Below are 17709 nucleotides of genomic sequence, written 5' to 3' on the forward strand. Positions count from 1 at the left end.
TGCCGTTTCGTCGATAAGTTGACACTATATATATAATACAACATTCTTTTATTGTAATGTGTGTGTTGAGAATTCATAAGCCACATATGTGCGCCGCCTGCAGGTAGTCCAGAATGCGGCAGCTCGTCTTTTAACCGGTTTAAAAAAGCATGAACACATTACCCCAGTCCTGTCATCCCTTCACTGGCTCCCTGTCCGTTTTAGAATCGATTTTAAGATTTTATTGCTTACTTTTAAAGCCTTAAACGGACTGGCACCTTTGTATCTGTCTGAGCTGCTTCACTGTCACACCCCTGTAAGAGCTCTGAGGTCATCGAACCAGCTGCTCTTACAGAGGCCTAAAACTAGACTAAAACAGAGAGGTGATCGAGCTTTTGCAGCAGCAGCACCAAAGCTATGGAACGATCTACCTCTCCATATTCGCACAGCTCAGACGATACACACATTTAAATCTCTATTAAAAACACATTTCTTTTCTTTGGCATTTGGCTGCAGTGCTACCTCCTTTTAGATGATTGTTTTATGGTATTTTATGGTACTTGTTTTAAACGTTTTAATTTTTAATTTTCTTATGTTATTTATTGTTCTTAATGTTTTTATTTATTTATTTTTATTTTATTATTTTATTTATTTATTTATATATTTTTATTTTTATTTAGTATAGTCCTTGGGGTTACAGATCTTGTACAGCACTTTGGTCAACGTCGTTGTTTTAAATGTGCTTTATAAATAAACTTGACTTGACTTGACTTGACATATGCCATAAACCTTTATCACTAAAGAATATTTGTCAATATTAACATTAATTCCTCTCTTTGTGTTACCAGTGCTCCTATCCTGTGTGGGAGGACTTCAGCGCCAAGGCCACCAAGCTGCATTCCCAGCTCCGGTATGCTCCACTGCACAATACACCACAACACAGCAGACAGCTTTTGAACTATGAAAATATCAAAAGAATATTTAATGTCAGTTTCAGAAAAGACAGATTAAAGTATAGATAATTATTTCTTTATTTTACATTTAGACCCGTTGACTTCATGTAAAGGTGTAGACTGTATATGAGAAGTCTGAAAAGTGAAGCCAGAATGGGAGTGCCTTAGTCAGTTAATATGGGTGTGGATATTTGGATGCTTCACCCTTTTCACACCTTTATTTTCCTAAAACTACATCACATATTTTTTGATGTAAAATGCCTAATATACCTGATATAGTCACATGTTATATATTATGAGATTTGGCACAGTATGACCTTTCCAACAAACCATGGTTGGTGTTTCTGGGACAATCAACCAACAACTGTTGAAAGGTAAATGAGTACATTCATCACAGACCCCCACATTTGAATTCTCCACCTATTTGTGTTTGTACTGCTGTATTTCCTCAGTGCATCGAGATATTAACATCCTGCTTTTTCAGAGGAACTCACTGCCCACTGTCACACCCAATTAGAGAGGAATCAGCAATTCCATTATGAAATTACAGGTGTTCATGTGCAGCATCTCCCGTTCACCTGTAGTTTTATTTTATTTATTTTATCCATTTAACTTCTTCTGCAGTAAAATATATTTATTAAGGAGACTTTAGAGAACATGCAAAGCATTGCTGTGCCTCGTTCTGCCCTTGGTATCCTGAAAACTAAAACACCTTTGAGGCCTCCGTCTAGCCTAACTTCTGTCAGTGTATAGGCCTAGCATGTGATGGAGAAGTTCCTTGAGTAAAATAGTCCAGTATCCCATCTATGTAATATATGTATTCGTCAGCACTCCCAGATTACCAATGCGAGCCCACGACTCCTGAAAATCAGGCTGAAGCTTTGTCACATTTTCTGTCCATGCAGGACCACTGTCCTGGCTGCTGTGGCCTTCCTCGATGCCTTTCAGAAGGTGGCAGACATGGCTACCAACACCAGAGGTAGGACAGCAATATGTGTGTCTGTGTGTATGTGGGTATTACAGAAAGAAACAGTGCTCTGCTCGGAGAGCCATGAGCTGTGTGCACAGGCGTGTGTCCCTTTTTTATTAGTTGTGTCTTGTGTTGTTGCTCTTCTGAGACGCCCTCCACATTGCAGAACTATCAGGAGTATTATTATGTTGTTGAGATATTATCAACCAGCCTCCTAAAACGTCCTCCTACTCATGAAAGTGTTTACAGTGTCCTGGAGGTACACTTTGTCCCAAACCTCAAAAAAAAACTTCACTGCAGTGTTTACAAAGACAGAAAAATGACGCAAGTATCTCAGAGAGGTCAGTAAAATCTATTTTTGTAGCAGGATATATTTCATTAGGCCTCCTAATGCAACAGGAAATCAGCTCCAGACTCTGTTGTTCTAAACAAGTTTCAAACAGTGAAATGGACAAAAAAATCACTCTTTCAGAGTTTTATTACTGGGGGAAAATGTGAAGTACAGGTTATTATTTTTATTGCTTTGAGTCTTTTTAAGAGCAGAAAAGTCTTTAATTCCTTCTCATCAAAAGAGTTTTTGAGTTATTGAGCAAGTTCCCACACAGGTAATGTTTAGACACCATGAACTTGCAGAATAGTGACGGTCCTCTTTGGAAATGGTCTCCAAGTTTTTCACTGAAGGGTTGAAAAAGAAGTTTCGGTGTTTCGTAGGTGGTCATGGTGAATAAAAACGAGTATCAACCGTCAGCATCAGTAAACCAGCGCGCTGCTGTTATCTGTGAGCAACGTCAGATACAGAGTGTGGAAAAACAAACCGAAATGACTCAGAATCCCATCAGTAAGTCATGAGTTGTTGTTTTTGCCTCAAATAAACCAACTCGCTCATGTAACGGGCGTGAAGTCGTCATAGTTCAAGAACGATGCAACAGTAAGCTCGCTGCTCCACAAATGTAGCCTCAGGTTGATTTTAATGATTAATAGTTTTGGAAGCTTTGCGTAAACGAAAACATTTATTTTAAAGTGAGAAATGTTTGTCAGGCTCACTGTGGGATCTGTTCCTGACAGCTGGAATTTCATCCAGGTTTTATTTAGATGTCACTTGTGTGCAGCGTTAGCTCCGTCCTTTTAACTGCTTCATGTTTGAAGACAGTCTCGACTGTTTTTTTTGTCCACCTGTCAAACTTCCAGTTTTTGCTACAGTTCCATGGATCGTGTTTCCTAGCCGGAGCTCACAAGCTAAGATGTGTATGTAGTTAAATCTGCAGCGATAAGTAAAAAGTTTTAAACAGTTTCTGGAAATCTGATTCACATCTTAAATTCATAAAATAGCCATGATTAATAGATTACGATATGGTTATAACATGTTTTCTACCTCTAAGGTTTTTCCTGTGTGATATTCTGCCAGAAACTCGATGGAGTTTGTAGGATTATGGCCTGTGGATGCTCGACACTCTTGACATACTTGATATTTTATGTGTAGGCTTAAAGCTTGGCAAGTTATAAGAGAGCGTGGGCTGAGAGCTAAGAAGGTCAGACAAACACTCACCGCCCACCGATGGCCGTGTGGATTCTGTGGTACCACTGAGGACAGTGAGGAAGACGACAGAGACCATAACGCAGGGAATTTCTCCATCCTGTTGTGGTTCATTAGCTGCAGCTGCTACGCGGCGCATGCGATGATTATGTGTGTCTGCAGCCCCAGGTGGGCTCCTATAGCAGAGGATACAGGAAGAAGGTCGTGCTGCTTTTACAGGCCAGACAGGAAGTCACTGTGCTTTCTCAGCTCATTATACATTCCACACACACACACACACACACACACACAGAAATATAACATAACTGGCGCTGTCACAAAGATGCAGACTGTTCATCAGAGGCTCTTTGTACTTTCTATACTGATGAGTCATTCCTGTTAGAGTCCATTTGTCAGATTGCTGTACAGATGCGGCTCTTCTCACTGTGTGATGTTCTATAATAGATCTGTTAAATGGATGCAGGCCGGAGATGGCACCAATAATGATGCTCTCTGTCTTCCTGCCATTCGCTTTATCAATGTGCTACTTATTACAGTGTGTATGAATCAAGGCTGAAGGGTACTGATGATCCTGCGCGCTGCTCTTGTACTGACAGTCTCCTTTACGAGGCTGGATCGGGAATGTTTTCATTACGGCTGTCAAACGAATTCTAAGTGAACTGAAACGCTGCGAAATGTTTTTCTGGATACAAGTGAAAAAAATCGTCTCTCATTATGTACGGAATATTAGTCAAAGTCACGACAGTTAGTGATAAATGGTATCATTCGCCATCTTCAGAAACTTGTGATGAAGTTTTAGTTCGTAGAAGCCAAAGAGATGAAAGTTTTATGTGGAAGCTTGTTTAAAAGAAGCTGAAGTTTCCATGTGTGTCGGGCTCTGTACACAAACCAGCACAAAGTGGCTGCTGCAGTCACCGTTTTATGAAGCCTCCGCTTTTCTGCTGAGCTAGCAAAAAAGGTTCTAATGATGAATTAGCCTTTAAATATTCATTAGGGAGCGAACTCGAAACATAGAAGGAAGAGTTGCTGAAAATGGGCCTAAGTACATTTTTCTAGTTGGTCCCTTTATAAAAGCTTTAAAATTAATGATCCGTTTATTCTCATATTTTAAAAAATTATCAATTTTCTTTGAAAAATGAAAAATAATTAATTGTGACTCCAAACTCTTCAGTGTTTGTGTCCCTAAGATGAGATCTTCATCTTTATATATATATATATATATATATATATATATATATGTGTGTGTGTGTGTGTGTGTTTGTGTGTGTGTGTCACAACTATAACACATGTATCAATGTAACAAGTGAAGTTTCTTCAGTGATACAATGTGGCCAAGCATATATACTCATCTTCAAAGCTCATACCTAAACACTGAATTAGGCATATATACATACCAATAAAGCTTATGCCACTCTTTGATATGGTGCTGGATGGGCTGGTCTCCCTCTATCTGTAAAATAAATAATATCTGAGACATCTGCAGAAGAAACAACAGTAACAGTGAAGTGGAGCTTCACAGAAAACAAACAATACTGACATATAAATCCTAAATATATATTATGAAGTAAAAAAGTATTTTTGTAATTTCTGTAATTTCCTCATTGTGGGATCAATAAAGTATCATCAATCATCAATTATAAGTATTTTTTTTTATTTAAGCTGTTATTTAACCAGGTGAACAGATTAAGAACAAATTCTTATTTACAATTGTGGCCTGGCAAAAGGGGAAGCCTTTTGAAGGGAAAGGAATAAAAGAATTAAAAAGAAAAAGAAAATAGTAAAATTACAAGACAGTGTACAACAATAACAATCATAAAATGAATCTAGCCACATTACACATTACGTAAAACAACTACAAACATCCTTAAGAACATTTTTTTATCTGTCTCTTTAAGGTGAGTACTGAGATGAGGGTAGTCAGTTTCAGTTTTCTCTGTAACACGTTCCAGTCATTTGGAGCAGCGTATGCAAATGCTATGTGGCCAAAATGACACTTAGTTCTTTTGGTCTTCAGTAATAAATATTGTGATGAATGTGTGCTATATTTCGCAATAACTGACACAGATATGGGGGTGAATGTCCTAGAAGGGTTTTCTAAATAAGAGTAAACCAGTGAATACTGTGACGAGTGTGCAAAGAGGGCCATTTAACTTGAGAGTAAAGGTGGCAATAATGTGTTACAAAAGGAACGTTTGTTACAAAGCAAATTGCAGAATAACAAATTGAATCTAACTTGCTGAGAGTTTTTTTGGTTGCATGTCTGTATATTATATCACCGTAATCAAATAGAGAGAGGATGGTTTTCTCGACAATGGTGTGCTTTGCAGATAAGGTAAATGATAAGATAAGATAAGATAAGATAGATAAGATAGTGTTTATTTGTCACATGCACAGTTATACACAGTACAATGCACAGTGAAATGTATTTTGTACCTGCAACCTTATAAACACACACATATAAATAAGAAGAATAAAAATAAAAAAAGTAATTCACACTATACACTATACTCTATATACTATACACTATACACACTTTTATAAATTATAATATTTACACTGTGCAATAATGGTCCAGTTAGGGCTCAGAGTTGAGCAGACGGATGGCTTGTGGGTAAAAACTCTTCTTCAACCTTTCAGTCTTAGTCCTCAGGCAGCGGTAACGCCGGCCTGATGGGAGCAGGGAGAAGAGAGAGTGTCCGGGGTGGCTGGGCTGTTTTAGGATCTTCATGGCCCTCAGCCTGCACTGCTTGGTGTAAATGTCCTGCAGGTTGGGGAGGGTGGTTCTGATGGTCCGTTCAGCTGAACGAACCACCCTTTTTAGGGCCATGAAGTCCTGCTTGGTGCAGTTTCCCATCCAGGTGGTGATGCTCCCACGCATGATGCTCTCAATGGTGCAGGTGTAAAAGTTCCTGAGCACCTTGAGTGGGAGCTTGAAGTCTCTCAGCCGCCTGAGGAGGTAGAGACGCTGTCTGGCCTTCTTCACAGTGATGTTTATGTGATGAGTCCAGGACAGGTCCTGTGAGATGGTCACTCCCAGGTATTTCAAGGTGTCCACTCTTTCCACCTCAGCACCACTGATGACAAGTGGATGGTAGTCCCTCTGCTGCTTCCTGCTGAAGTCCACGATCAGTTCCTTTGTTTTGCTGACGTTGAGCAGGAGGTGGTTCTCCTGGCACCAGTTCTCCAGGCGGGAGACCTCTCTCCTGTAGGCTGTCTCCTCATTGTGAGAGATTAGTCCCACAACAGCAGTGTCGAGGTTCGATTACGGTATAAAAAACCAGGTCTTGCTTTTACCTTGGATTGTAAGGCCTTGATATGGTCGGAAAAAGTTACGGCCGAGTCTAGCCAGATTCCTAGGTATTTGTAAGCAGGTACTAGTTCTATACTGTCACCATTTAAGGTGATAAAGTCATTTTTAGAAGAAGAAGAAGCCCCAGATTCATGAACAAACCACATGACCTTTGTTTTCTTAATATTTAATGATAAGTTCAATTTGCTAAAAGCCGACTGTAATTCATGGAATGCGTGACCAAGAGATTTCACGACCTCATCAGACGAGGGACTGGAGGCGTATAGAACAGTGTTGTCCGCATGTAGGTGGACCGATGCCCCATCGACTACTTGAGGAATTTCATTAATAAAGATTGAAAAAAGTGTTGGGCCAAGAACTGAGCCCTGGGGTACTCCCGTAAGAACTGGAAGTGGATTTGAGACATGACAATCAGTCTTTACTTGTTGGGACCTATTAGATAGGAAACTGGAAAACCAATCCAATGACCGACCTGAGATCCCAATACAATTTAATCTGTGTAATAAGAGTATGTGATCAACAGAGTCAAATGCTTTGGCCAGGTCAATGAATATGGCAGCACAATGTTCCTTAAGATCAAGTGCTGAAGTTATATCATTAAGAACCTTTAGCACAGCAGTAATACATCCGTGTCCTGAGCGATAACCAGATTGAGCTATATTAAAGATTTTATACTCGTCCAAGTAGCCAATTAATTGCTTGTTTACAAGCTTTTCAAAAACCTTAGATGCACACAGAAGGACGGATATGGGTCTGTAGCAGTTTGCATCTGTTTGGTTACCACCCTTAAACAACGGGTAGACAATAGAAGCTTTTCACTCAGCAGGAATGTCTGCAGTTAAAAGAGAGAAGTTAAAAATACTTGTCAGTGGACTTGCAATAATCGGGGCACCTAATTTGAAGAATAATGGGGCAAGTCCGTCCGGGCCAGCCGATTTCCTGGAATTTGGAGATAGTAATTCCTTCCTAACCTTTTCTTCTTTAAATAACTGAAAAGAGAACTTGTTTGAGACTGGAGAAAGGTCAGATTGAGACTGATTGAGGATAGAGCAGTTTAGATGGGTTTAATGATTGAGTATTACTATTCAAACAAGTGGGTGTGGAGACACGACATTTTTTCGTAAAGTGCCCGTTAAAAAAACTAGCCACTCGCTCTTTATCTATTACTATGGTGCTAGTACTGGTGGTACCAGTTGAATTAGTAATTCAATTTAGCCTTTCACAGCTGTCATAGGGCGAGGGGCAGGGTGCACTCTGGTCGGCAGTCTGTCGCGGGGTTTAATACCAGACATATAAAAATTTATTTAGCACCAAAGCCAGCTGGTGGATTTTTCAATCTGGGGCCATGTTTTCAACTCGGACAGGTTCTGATGTTTAACCATCTAAAGTCAGTTTTTCTAGTGTGTTTGTTAAGGTGTGTGTGTGTGTGTGTGTGTGTGTGTGTGTGTGTGTGTGTGTGTGTGTGTGTGTGTGTGTGTGTGTGTGTGTGTGTGTGAGAGAAAGAGACATTTAACAAGTGGGTGAAATCCAGCAGTAGGAAGTGAACAAGTATTTGTGAACTCCCTGGTGTGGGGTGAATGAGAGTGCACTTTCAGATGTGCTCCACCCGTCTCACAGCCCAAACATTCACTTTCCACTTTCCCCGGGGCAAACGTGTGTGTGTGTGTGTGTGTGTGTGTGTGTGTGTGTGTGTGTGTGTGTGTGTGTGTGTGTGTGTGTGTGTGTGTGTGTGTGTGTGTGTTCTTTTGTTGTTTCGGTTTAAGTTCGAGAACATTTGAGAACACAGTTGTTGGGCCTTTTGTAGTTTTATGTCTTTTCTTAGTTCACTAACAAACTCAAACCTTTCATTGGGCAGGATGAGCCGCAACATAAATTCAGAACTCACACATTAGTCTTTACTTTATGGTGGAAAATAGCTAAAAATATTTTTTTAGACCTGCACAGGTGAGTCAAATGAGGGAGAAACATCTTCAGTAACTGATTTTATTGTTGATAAAATATGTGTAAAGTTTCTGATTTGTAGAAGTTTCACAGCCATTTGCTTTGCATTCTTTTACTGATAACATCTGCCAGCTCCTGTCACCACCCTCTTCCTCTTCAGGCATATGAGGATGTAAATGTAGCAGTGATATCAGTGTTTCTTTCATTTTGGAGCATGACATGCTATTTTGATGACTTTGAGAATATGTGCATGATCATATTATCTGTTTATTTTATTTAACCTTGTGTTGTTGAAATGTCGACATTTGGCTGGAATTGTTTTGTTTGTCAGTCACCAAGAAAATTCCCTGTTTTTTATGTTATTGTTGAAGTTGTCGCCACACCTTAGACACCGATGAGTGAATTATTTGGAGAACTGTAAAATGTAAAAATGTGTCCTTGTGTGTTGGCAGAGTTGTACATTATACATCATTTTCATATGTTTCTGTTGGGTTTCAGTTTGAAACTTTTAAAGAGAATTTGCTGTTTAATGATGAAGAAAAAACCACAGCTCTGTTATCTTTACTGTAACTGTAACATTTGCTGTTTCACACTCCTGTGTTTTATTCTTGCAATAATGATGACGACAATAATGATGATGATGATGATGGTGCTAATGATGGTGATGATGCTCATGCATCTCTATCCTCACACTCCCTTTGCTTCATATCTGTCCTCTCTGCAAGAACAGCAGTAAAACCTGGGTCAGTCCCAAGACTCTCACTATGCATATTTGGCACAGTGTGCAGCAATAAAAGCCCCTCTGTGTGTGTGTGTGTGTGTGTGTGTGTGTGTGTGTGTGTGTGTGTGTGTGTGGTGTGTGTGTGTGTGTGTGTGTGAGAGAGAGAGAGTGAAGAGAAGATGAGGATGATGATCTGATGGTACAGAATGGCTGGTGGTTTTATTGCCATGCTGCCCCCCTGCACCCAAACACATAATGAATATCATGAATCTTTTTAATGCATACCAACATTTGTGCGCACACACTCGTGCGTACGCCAGGAGCCGAGTTTCTCCTTTATTCTTCCAACTTGTACAGTAGCTGGTGGAAAAATGAAAGGGTTGTGAGAATATGTATGATTGCATTTGAACTATGGTTTAAATGCAATCAGCATCATGGAACTGACAGCATGTTTTCCCAAATGAAATCATATACTGTAGGTTCCACGAGGCCTTTTAGCCGGTTCTCCACCATTAACAGCTCGTACTTTATACTTTGCTGTTGCAGACTGCACTGTTTGCAGGTTTTTACTCATGCACAGCAGCCCTGAACTTTTTCCAACAACGTTGGTCAGCTCACACATTAAACTCCACTGTCAGCTCCACTGTGCAAACGTCTGTGTGATGTTCAAATGCACAGATTTGCATCAGTTTGAGTATTGTAGGTAATATTCTCATGATTCCACAGTTAGTGAGCGGTCGTCATGTAACCTGAAAGCTATAGTCGTGTGACAGAATAATTCCAAAAGTGGGAACGTGGTTGATGGAAACTGTTTCCTGCTGTGTGCAACATGTGAGAAAGGACACCTTCAAACAACATCATCAGTTTGTGTTCTGAGCTGATTTTGTTTGTAATAAATCCAAGAAAGCTGACGGCTCTGCTGAAGATTAAAAGATCATGTGACTCTTCAGCAAAGAAGAAAATAATGAAGTTGGATTCTTTAATGTATACAGCCATTACAATGTAATATTATTGAATAATCCATATTAGTTGTTTTTTTTCCCTTTCTTTGAGACAGACTTTAAAATATATTGATTAAATTGTGGTTCAGCGCTGCCGCCTGTTAACAAGATGCACTTTAATGTGTGTTACATCAACAGCGTGACTGCAGTCATCAAAGTTCTGTAGAACAAATGAAAAACTCATTTGCATTAGTGTAAAAACATAAACACAGTGTGGATGGAATGCATGCGGTCGCATTACACTGAAACTTTATGGTGTCCTGGTTTCCTGATAAATAAATAAAAAATGAACTTTTTTTTTTTTCCTACTAAACAAGAAATAAGTAGAAACGAGACTCATGACAACGGCAGATGGTGGCGAGGAGAGAAAACACGCTGGAAAACTCATTTCCAAAGTGTTTATCTTCGTCAGTAAATCCAGAGGAAGTGAGCTGGAGGTCAGGAAGCAATGAAGTTTATGGGAAATGTGGTCTTGATTTTGAGAAACACTACCACTAATAATACCAACAATGTGACATGGAGGCTGCCAATTATCCTGGCGGTGGTCTTATGTGTTTACAGTAATTTTAACAAGGTAAGATTTTTAATTGGAGCAGGGTTTATTGGTGTTTAAAAACTGCAACACAGCACATTTAAAAGTAGACAAAAAGGAGAAGAAGAATGCATTTGCTGCAAATAGAGAATCTTGGATTGGAAGAACAGGGGTGCAGTATGAAGAAATAGTTAATTGGTCAGTGAAATGAAGTTCAGGATTGTTCTAACCTCTGAGGAATGAAGCAATCACTGCATGAAAACACAGAGAGGTCCCTGCTTGAGAGAATCGAGTGTATTAAGCAGCAGAGACAGAGCGTGGACAGAGGACTGCTGTGGAGAAATGTGAGGACGTCTTCAGTGACAGACCTGTGCTGTCACTGTAAATATGAGCATGTTCAGCTAAGACGGTGGCTCCAATGCTTTTCCTCAGCTTCACCCAGCACTGGGTTTATGTACATGTGCATCACATGCTGCACACGGGGCGCAAAATGCCAAGTCTCATCTTTTTGCTAGAATTATTGTTGTATCATTATTGTATATATGGTTGTTTCTCATAATGACATGCATGCCATAACTTCTCTTATTCTTGATTTTGGGAGCACGTTGTCCTGTAGCAATTAAATATGACTTCTTTCTCCAAACCCTTTGTAGAAGGCTGTCTATCCATGCCACGGTGCAGGTCTGTGGAGTAGAGTGTTGAAGATGGGCGGGTACCCATCAGATCATATTCTTATAAGATGGACAGAACCAGCTCTGGATGTTTCTCCACAACCATTCAAACCAAGCAATCTAATCGAACTGAGTGAATTTGATGGGAACATAATCATTAAAACATTAACAATGTAAGGGCAAATCTTTACTATCAATCTTTGCATGCAATTTCAATTTATCATCCATTATCCACTGTAATTTTTTATTTATTAACTGTTAATCAGCAGCTTTGACTAGATGGTGTCAGTTTGCTTTTAGGTGACTATTTGCATTTTTTGCTGTCTGAAGAGTCATATGTGTGTGTGTGTGCGGGTGGACGTTCATACTGTATGTAAGAGGTAAAAGTATTGAGCGTGTCCTCGTTATCTAGCTGGGAAGCTTCTCCATGCTGGCATCATGGATGACTCCCTGTGTGGGAGGAAGAGAAGTAATGTGCAGATGTAGGGCTATTCAAACACACACACACACACACACACATGCAACTCAGCAGAGTGGTTTCCCTTATTCAGCTTGCAGCACGGCACCTCCTCTGAGGACCACCTGCTATTTAATACCAGTCCACAGTTAAAACCCTCTCCTCACAGACACGTTGTTACTTCTGCGTATGCAGTTTTGACATGCATGCCTATTAGCTCCTGGGCACAGGTGTAAACAAGCCTGCCAAACAATTATGAGCACACACACACGCACACACGTGCACAGCAAAAAGAGTCTTTAAGTTTTTCTCTACACTACCAAATACTTTCCATTTCATTTCACTTGCTTGATATTTGTGCATTTATAACTCCTGTGTGTGAGATGCATGGCGTCTACCCATTTTCTCTCTCTGACTCTGACGTGGATCTGCCCTCCCTTCAGCCAATCGCAGACAAGTGGGATCACATTTATGAGCTTGGTTGCCAGGCAACAAGGAGGGAGAAAGCAAGAGAGAGTGAGTGTGTGAGAAAAAGAGGGACGTGGTGGCAGAGAAAAAATAGCCATGTTGTTGCCAAGAGGAGAGGAGAAATCTGAGCAAGATGGTTTAATTGCCTTTCACAGATAGCATGCCATTCACGGTCAACTGGAGACACACTGGAGCTGCTAGAGTTGATCATGCAACCTGACTGGCTGAAGCAGGCTTTTGTCCTTTACAAAGCCGCTGTCCTAAACCCTGCTGGTGCCTAAATACTGTGACATTAAAGCTAATGCAATTTAAGTTTAGCTAAATTAACACCCAAGCCAGTTCCATCAACTTTTTCTACGTAAACGTTAGCAATGTTCCTGCTTCATGACGGCACGCCGACTAACGCAAACATGAGAAGGGTTCCAGAAAATAACTGAAATACCTCAAATTAATCATCACGTGAGTTTTAACAGAAGCACACTGGAGCCTTCTAACCGGTGCTAACTAGCATACAGGTAACATTTAACTGGTACTAGGCACACGTCCTGTGTATTGTAGGCAGCAGTGAACAGTCTGAACCTGAAGGATTACCATTTGAGACACAGCTAACCCTACAAACACATTATGTAATGCCAGTGTTGTATTTTGTCATAATTTGGTAAGTTTGTGGCATTATTAATTGGTGATACTGTGATAGCTTTGCTCTATGTCACAAAATAACCAAAAAAAACCATAACTATAATATTATATTAGAACCTCAGCAACATTATGACACTGACATTTTTACAATGTTATTTTGTGACGTGTTACAGCACCCTAATCTTATGTTTTATGTTAGTATTTCATAATTTGAAATGCTAAGGCAGACAAAAAGGTAGCTGTTTGCTACATTGAGGGTCGTTCATACACCCAAAAATTTCTTTCTTCTTTCTTTCTTTCTTTCTTTTCTCTTCTTTCTTCTTTCTTTCTTCTTTCTTTCTCTTCTTCTTTCTCTCTTTCTTTCTTTCCTTTCTTTTCTTTCTTTCTTTCTTTTCTTTTCTTTTCTTTTTTATTCTTCTTTCCTCTGTAAGTAGGCCATGGTTAAGGGGTCTTTTGTTGTTGTGGAGGGCTACAAAACAACATTATTGTCTTTAATTAAGCCTCGGCCTGTGAATCGAATCTGTTTCCCTCCCTCCAGCTCCTCCAATGCCTTCTCTCTCTCCTCCTCACTTAATCCAATATCGCGTTCCTCTTTTTCTTTTCCCCCTTTGCCATCTCTTACTTCCCGACACATTTCTCCCATCAATCTTGTTTCTCACAATTCCTGTTCCTCCTTTGGCCTTTTCCTTCCCTCCATCTCTCTCTCTGTCTCTGGCAGCTCTCTGTGGACATTTCCTCATGTCACAGTGCAGTATTGTCCCAGAGGTCAACAACACAAGACATGCTCTATTGGACACACACACACACACACACACACACACACACACACACACACACACACACACAGACACACATGCCGTGCCCTCCCTCAATAAGCATGGGAAGCTGTGCTCAGTGAGTCTCACTGCTCCAAGGCCAATCCTGTTTAATCAGTAAAGAGGCTGGGTCGTGGAGTGTGTGTGTGCATGCGTGTGTGTGTGTGTGTGTGTGTGTGTGTGTGTGTGTGTGTGTGTGTGTGTGTCAGGAGCATTATTCCTAAATGTTTTCTGCAGCACGATGTTTTCTTCATACATTTAGCTTTTACTAACTTTTTACTGAGTTTGTCAAAACACTGAAGCAACTCTTACAGCAGTCAGAGAGAGGGGTGTGTACTGGTGTGTGTGTACTGGTGTGTGTACTGGTGTGTGTGTACTGGTGTGTGTACTGGTGTGTGTACATGTGTGTGCTGACAGTTGTGTGAGAGTTAGATGTTAATCCTCAGCATTAACGACCAGCAGCCAGGCGTGATAACTGGTGTGGCTGCTGCTGGCTCAGCTGCACACACACACACACACACACACACACACACACACACACACACACACACACCTTTTTCCTGCTATCCTTCAGATGGCTTTCACTCTAAAAACCTGAATGTAATGATGAGGACTACATGCCCAATTCCACCTATTTTCTGACCTAAGGGGATTCTCTCTCATTTTAGCATCACTCACGGTCTGCTGGAGAGGGAGTGTTGTTTCGGAATGCTGTAATAATCAAACATCACATTTATCACATACTGAACCAAGTCTCAGTGTTCTGCAGTGTATGAGAAATAATTTTATTTTTCTACAAAGTTATTTTATCTTTCAGTCAAGAACTGCCAGTCAAACAGTCATCTGGATCTCTTCTGCCTGCAAACTCAAAACATGCTTTACATCCCCATCTTTCTGACTGCTTCCTGTGCTGCTTGATTAATTTTCACTTGCACATGTGCATTCACCATATACATGGTGCAAATAGCAAATATCAGACTGATGTCAAACTGACCTGATTTTTGAGCAGTAGAGCTTTGAGACCTGCATCCCAGCAGTAAAAGCTCAAATGTAGCATATGCTGTCAGGAGCGTGCTTATTTATTCTTTATTAGGATTGTGTTGGTGGTGTAATCTTTTGAAACACCTCCTAGCAATAAATAAATAAAACCAGGCCCCGTCAAAACATTAACATGCACACTGAACATGATCCGTCCCCCTGTGCGTTACACTGCGATGTAAAGAGTGTCCCTTTACTGTAGGAGAGCCCAAATGTGATGAGTCCTGTCGCTGTATTGTGTGACCCGGACACCGTTCACCAGCAGCTGTATCACATGCAGAGTAACAATTTCCTGCCTTCTCATCACAGTCTCCAGCTCAGTGTTCCTTCTGATGCACTCGGCACCTGTACAGGAAGCAGGACACGTCTAGGCGGCCCTCCTCTTCCATTCATATGTTTTGCATACCCTCTCCCCCCACCCCCCCCCCCCCCCCCCCCCCCCCCCCCACTCTGCAGCGCTCCCACTGAGTGTGTTGCCATGGCAACAGTGACACTCACACAAAGACAGATGCCAGTTGTGTTATCAGACCCCTTATTTGTCCGCATATTTTCTTTTCATTATTTCATGAACGATCTTATTATTTTGGATATGAAGCAGTGGACTCGTGGACTGAGGCTGTCTGCTAACATGTTACTACTGCCTGAAAAATGCCACCGCTCACTCCTGCTTACTGTACCAGTTATGACCCATCATTCTTTTAGTGTTTTTTCTCAAATTCACTTCTATGTAATTTTTTTTTTGCTCTTTGGGGATCAACAATGTACTGAACAGCAGATGAGCATCCGTGATGCGCAAGACTACATTACCCACAATGCTATATTTAGACCACTGCAGTGTATGACTCAGCACAGACGAGCCTAACTGTGGTCTGAGTGGTGACAGTGCCGTATCATATGCACGCTTACAATTCATGTCTTTACAGAAAAACTGAGCCACAAAAGTAGGATCATGAAAGTCACACCTGCTGAAACCCACCTGATCTTAAACCCTTTAAATTAGCCTTAAAGGACATTTCATAGTATATGACACCCTGTCTCCTTCAAGCTTGCTTTAGATAAGGAAAAAACTACCATCTGATATTTTAAATTGAACTCATAGCATACACAAACATAAAATTTAACTAAAGATTGCTGTGTTCCTCTTTATATTTGTGTTGGTTTGTCTGAGACAAACTGAAGTATTAGTCTAAAATTTGGATCGGAACCTGCAGCTTCCGTGATGCGGATGCTGCTCCGGTCCATCGTTATGAAGAGAGAGCTGAGCGTAAAAGCAAAGCTGTAGATTTACCGGTTCCACCTACAGCCCTACCTTCACCTATGATGGTCACGGGGATACAAGTGGCAGAAATGAGCTTTCTACAAAGGGCGGCTGGTCTCTCCCTTAGAGACAGGGTGAGGAATGCAGCTATTCGAGAGGGGCTCAGAGTAGAGCTTCTGCTCCTCCACATCGAAAGGAGCCAGTGAGGTGGTTTGGGGCATCTGACTAGGATGCCTCCTGCGCGCCTCTTGGGTGAGGTGTTCTGGGCATGGCCTAATGGGAGGAGGCCCCGGGGCAGACCCAGGACATGCTGGAGAGATTTTATCTCTCAGCTGGCCTGGGATCCCCTCAGTGTTCAATAGATAAGCTGGAGGAAGTGGCTGAGGAGAGGGAGGTCTGGGCTTCTCTTCTTAGGCTGCTGCTCCCACGACCCAGCCCTGGATAAGAAGATAGATGGATGGATGGATATAACTCTCCTTCTGTGACTGACACTCCCACAATGTTCATATGTGAATGTTTTTTAATTGTGTGAGATGATGTGTTCATGTTGAACATACATGTAAACATGCAGATGTAGCAGTTTGTAATGGTGGAGTGATGTCAGTTCTGAGCATTTCAGTTTTTAAGCCCCTGCATGTCTTCCACATGCGAATCAGGATGTGTGGAAAACACAAAAAGCAGTTTCGTGGTGAGAGTTTTCTTTTCTAGTTGTTCTTCAGAAAAAAGTGTGTGTTAACAGAAAGCTGAACTGCACAAACACAAATAGTGAGGTCTAAAAAAAATCAGCTTTGTTAAGCAGCCTTGAAAGGCAGCGACCCTTTCACACCGTCCAGATTTGAGCTCCTGACCTCTGACTGGGTAATCATCACCTGAGGAGAACACATGACAGCAGGTTACTCTCTTCAGCCTGTGAAGTTAGACTTGCTGCATCAGGGCTGGAGCTCACTGTTCTAATTCATCAGATTACTCAGATGTGAGCATCATTCTTGGGAGTGACATATGTTATTGTTACATAATTCCTGTACAAATACCAGAGTGGCATCAATCTTAGTATGGCCACTCTATATTTTCAAAAATGTTAAAACATGCCTTTAATAATACACTGGGATAAATATAGAGTGCAGTTCCTTGTTTCAGGGCCATTTTTGGACATCTTCTATGTTAAAACTACAGAGAGCGAGCCAGATTAGCTCACCCCACTGGGAACAAATTTCTGTTATTATAAGTGGAAAACATAACTCTGGACTGCACTGCATGACTCAGTCAATGAATATTTTAACAGTGTATGGATTAGAATCCTTCACACTGTCTCCACATGTGTGCAGAGGACTCCACATGTGCTCTCTGTGTGCACGTGTGTACTCCTGAAGGAACTCTGGCAGATGTAAAGTGAGAGGTTTGCAGAGCAGTGGCCACAGTGTT

At 41.0% G+C, this 17709-nt stretch overlaps 1 protein-coding gene across 1 annotated transcript in view; it reads left to right on the plus strand.

Annotated features, from left to right (window-relative positions):
• LOC115772149 (protein MTSS 2-like) overlaps positions 1-17709 on the plus strand; it is an 85997-nt gene that overhangs the window by 24705 nt on the left and 43583 nt on the right. The window contains exons 2-3 of the mRNA XM_030718132.1: positions 828-889; positions 1838-1911. Of these exons, the coding sequence (XP_030573992.1) occupies positions 828-889; positions 1838-1911 (136 nt within the window). The remainder of the gene's footprint in view (positions 1-827; positions 890-1837; positions 1912-17709) is intronic.

The sequence above is a fragment of the Archocentrus centrarchus genome, chromosome 3, assembly GCF_007364275.1.
Source record: "Archocentrus centrarchus isolate MPI-CPG fArcCen1 chromosome 3, fArcCen1, whole genome shotgun sequence".
Classification (NCBI taxonomy): domain Eukaryota; kingdom Metazoa; phylum Chordata; class Actinopteri; order Cichliformes; family Cichlidae; genus Archocentrus; species Archocentrus centrarchus.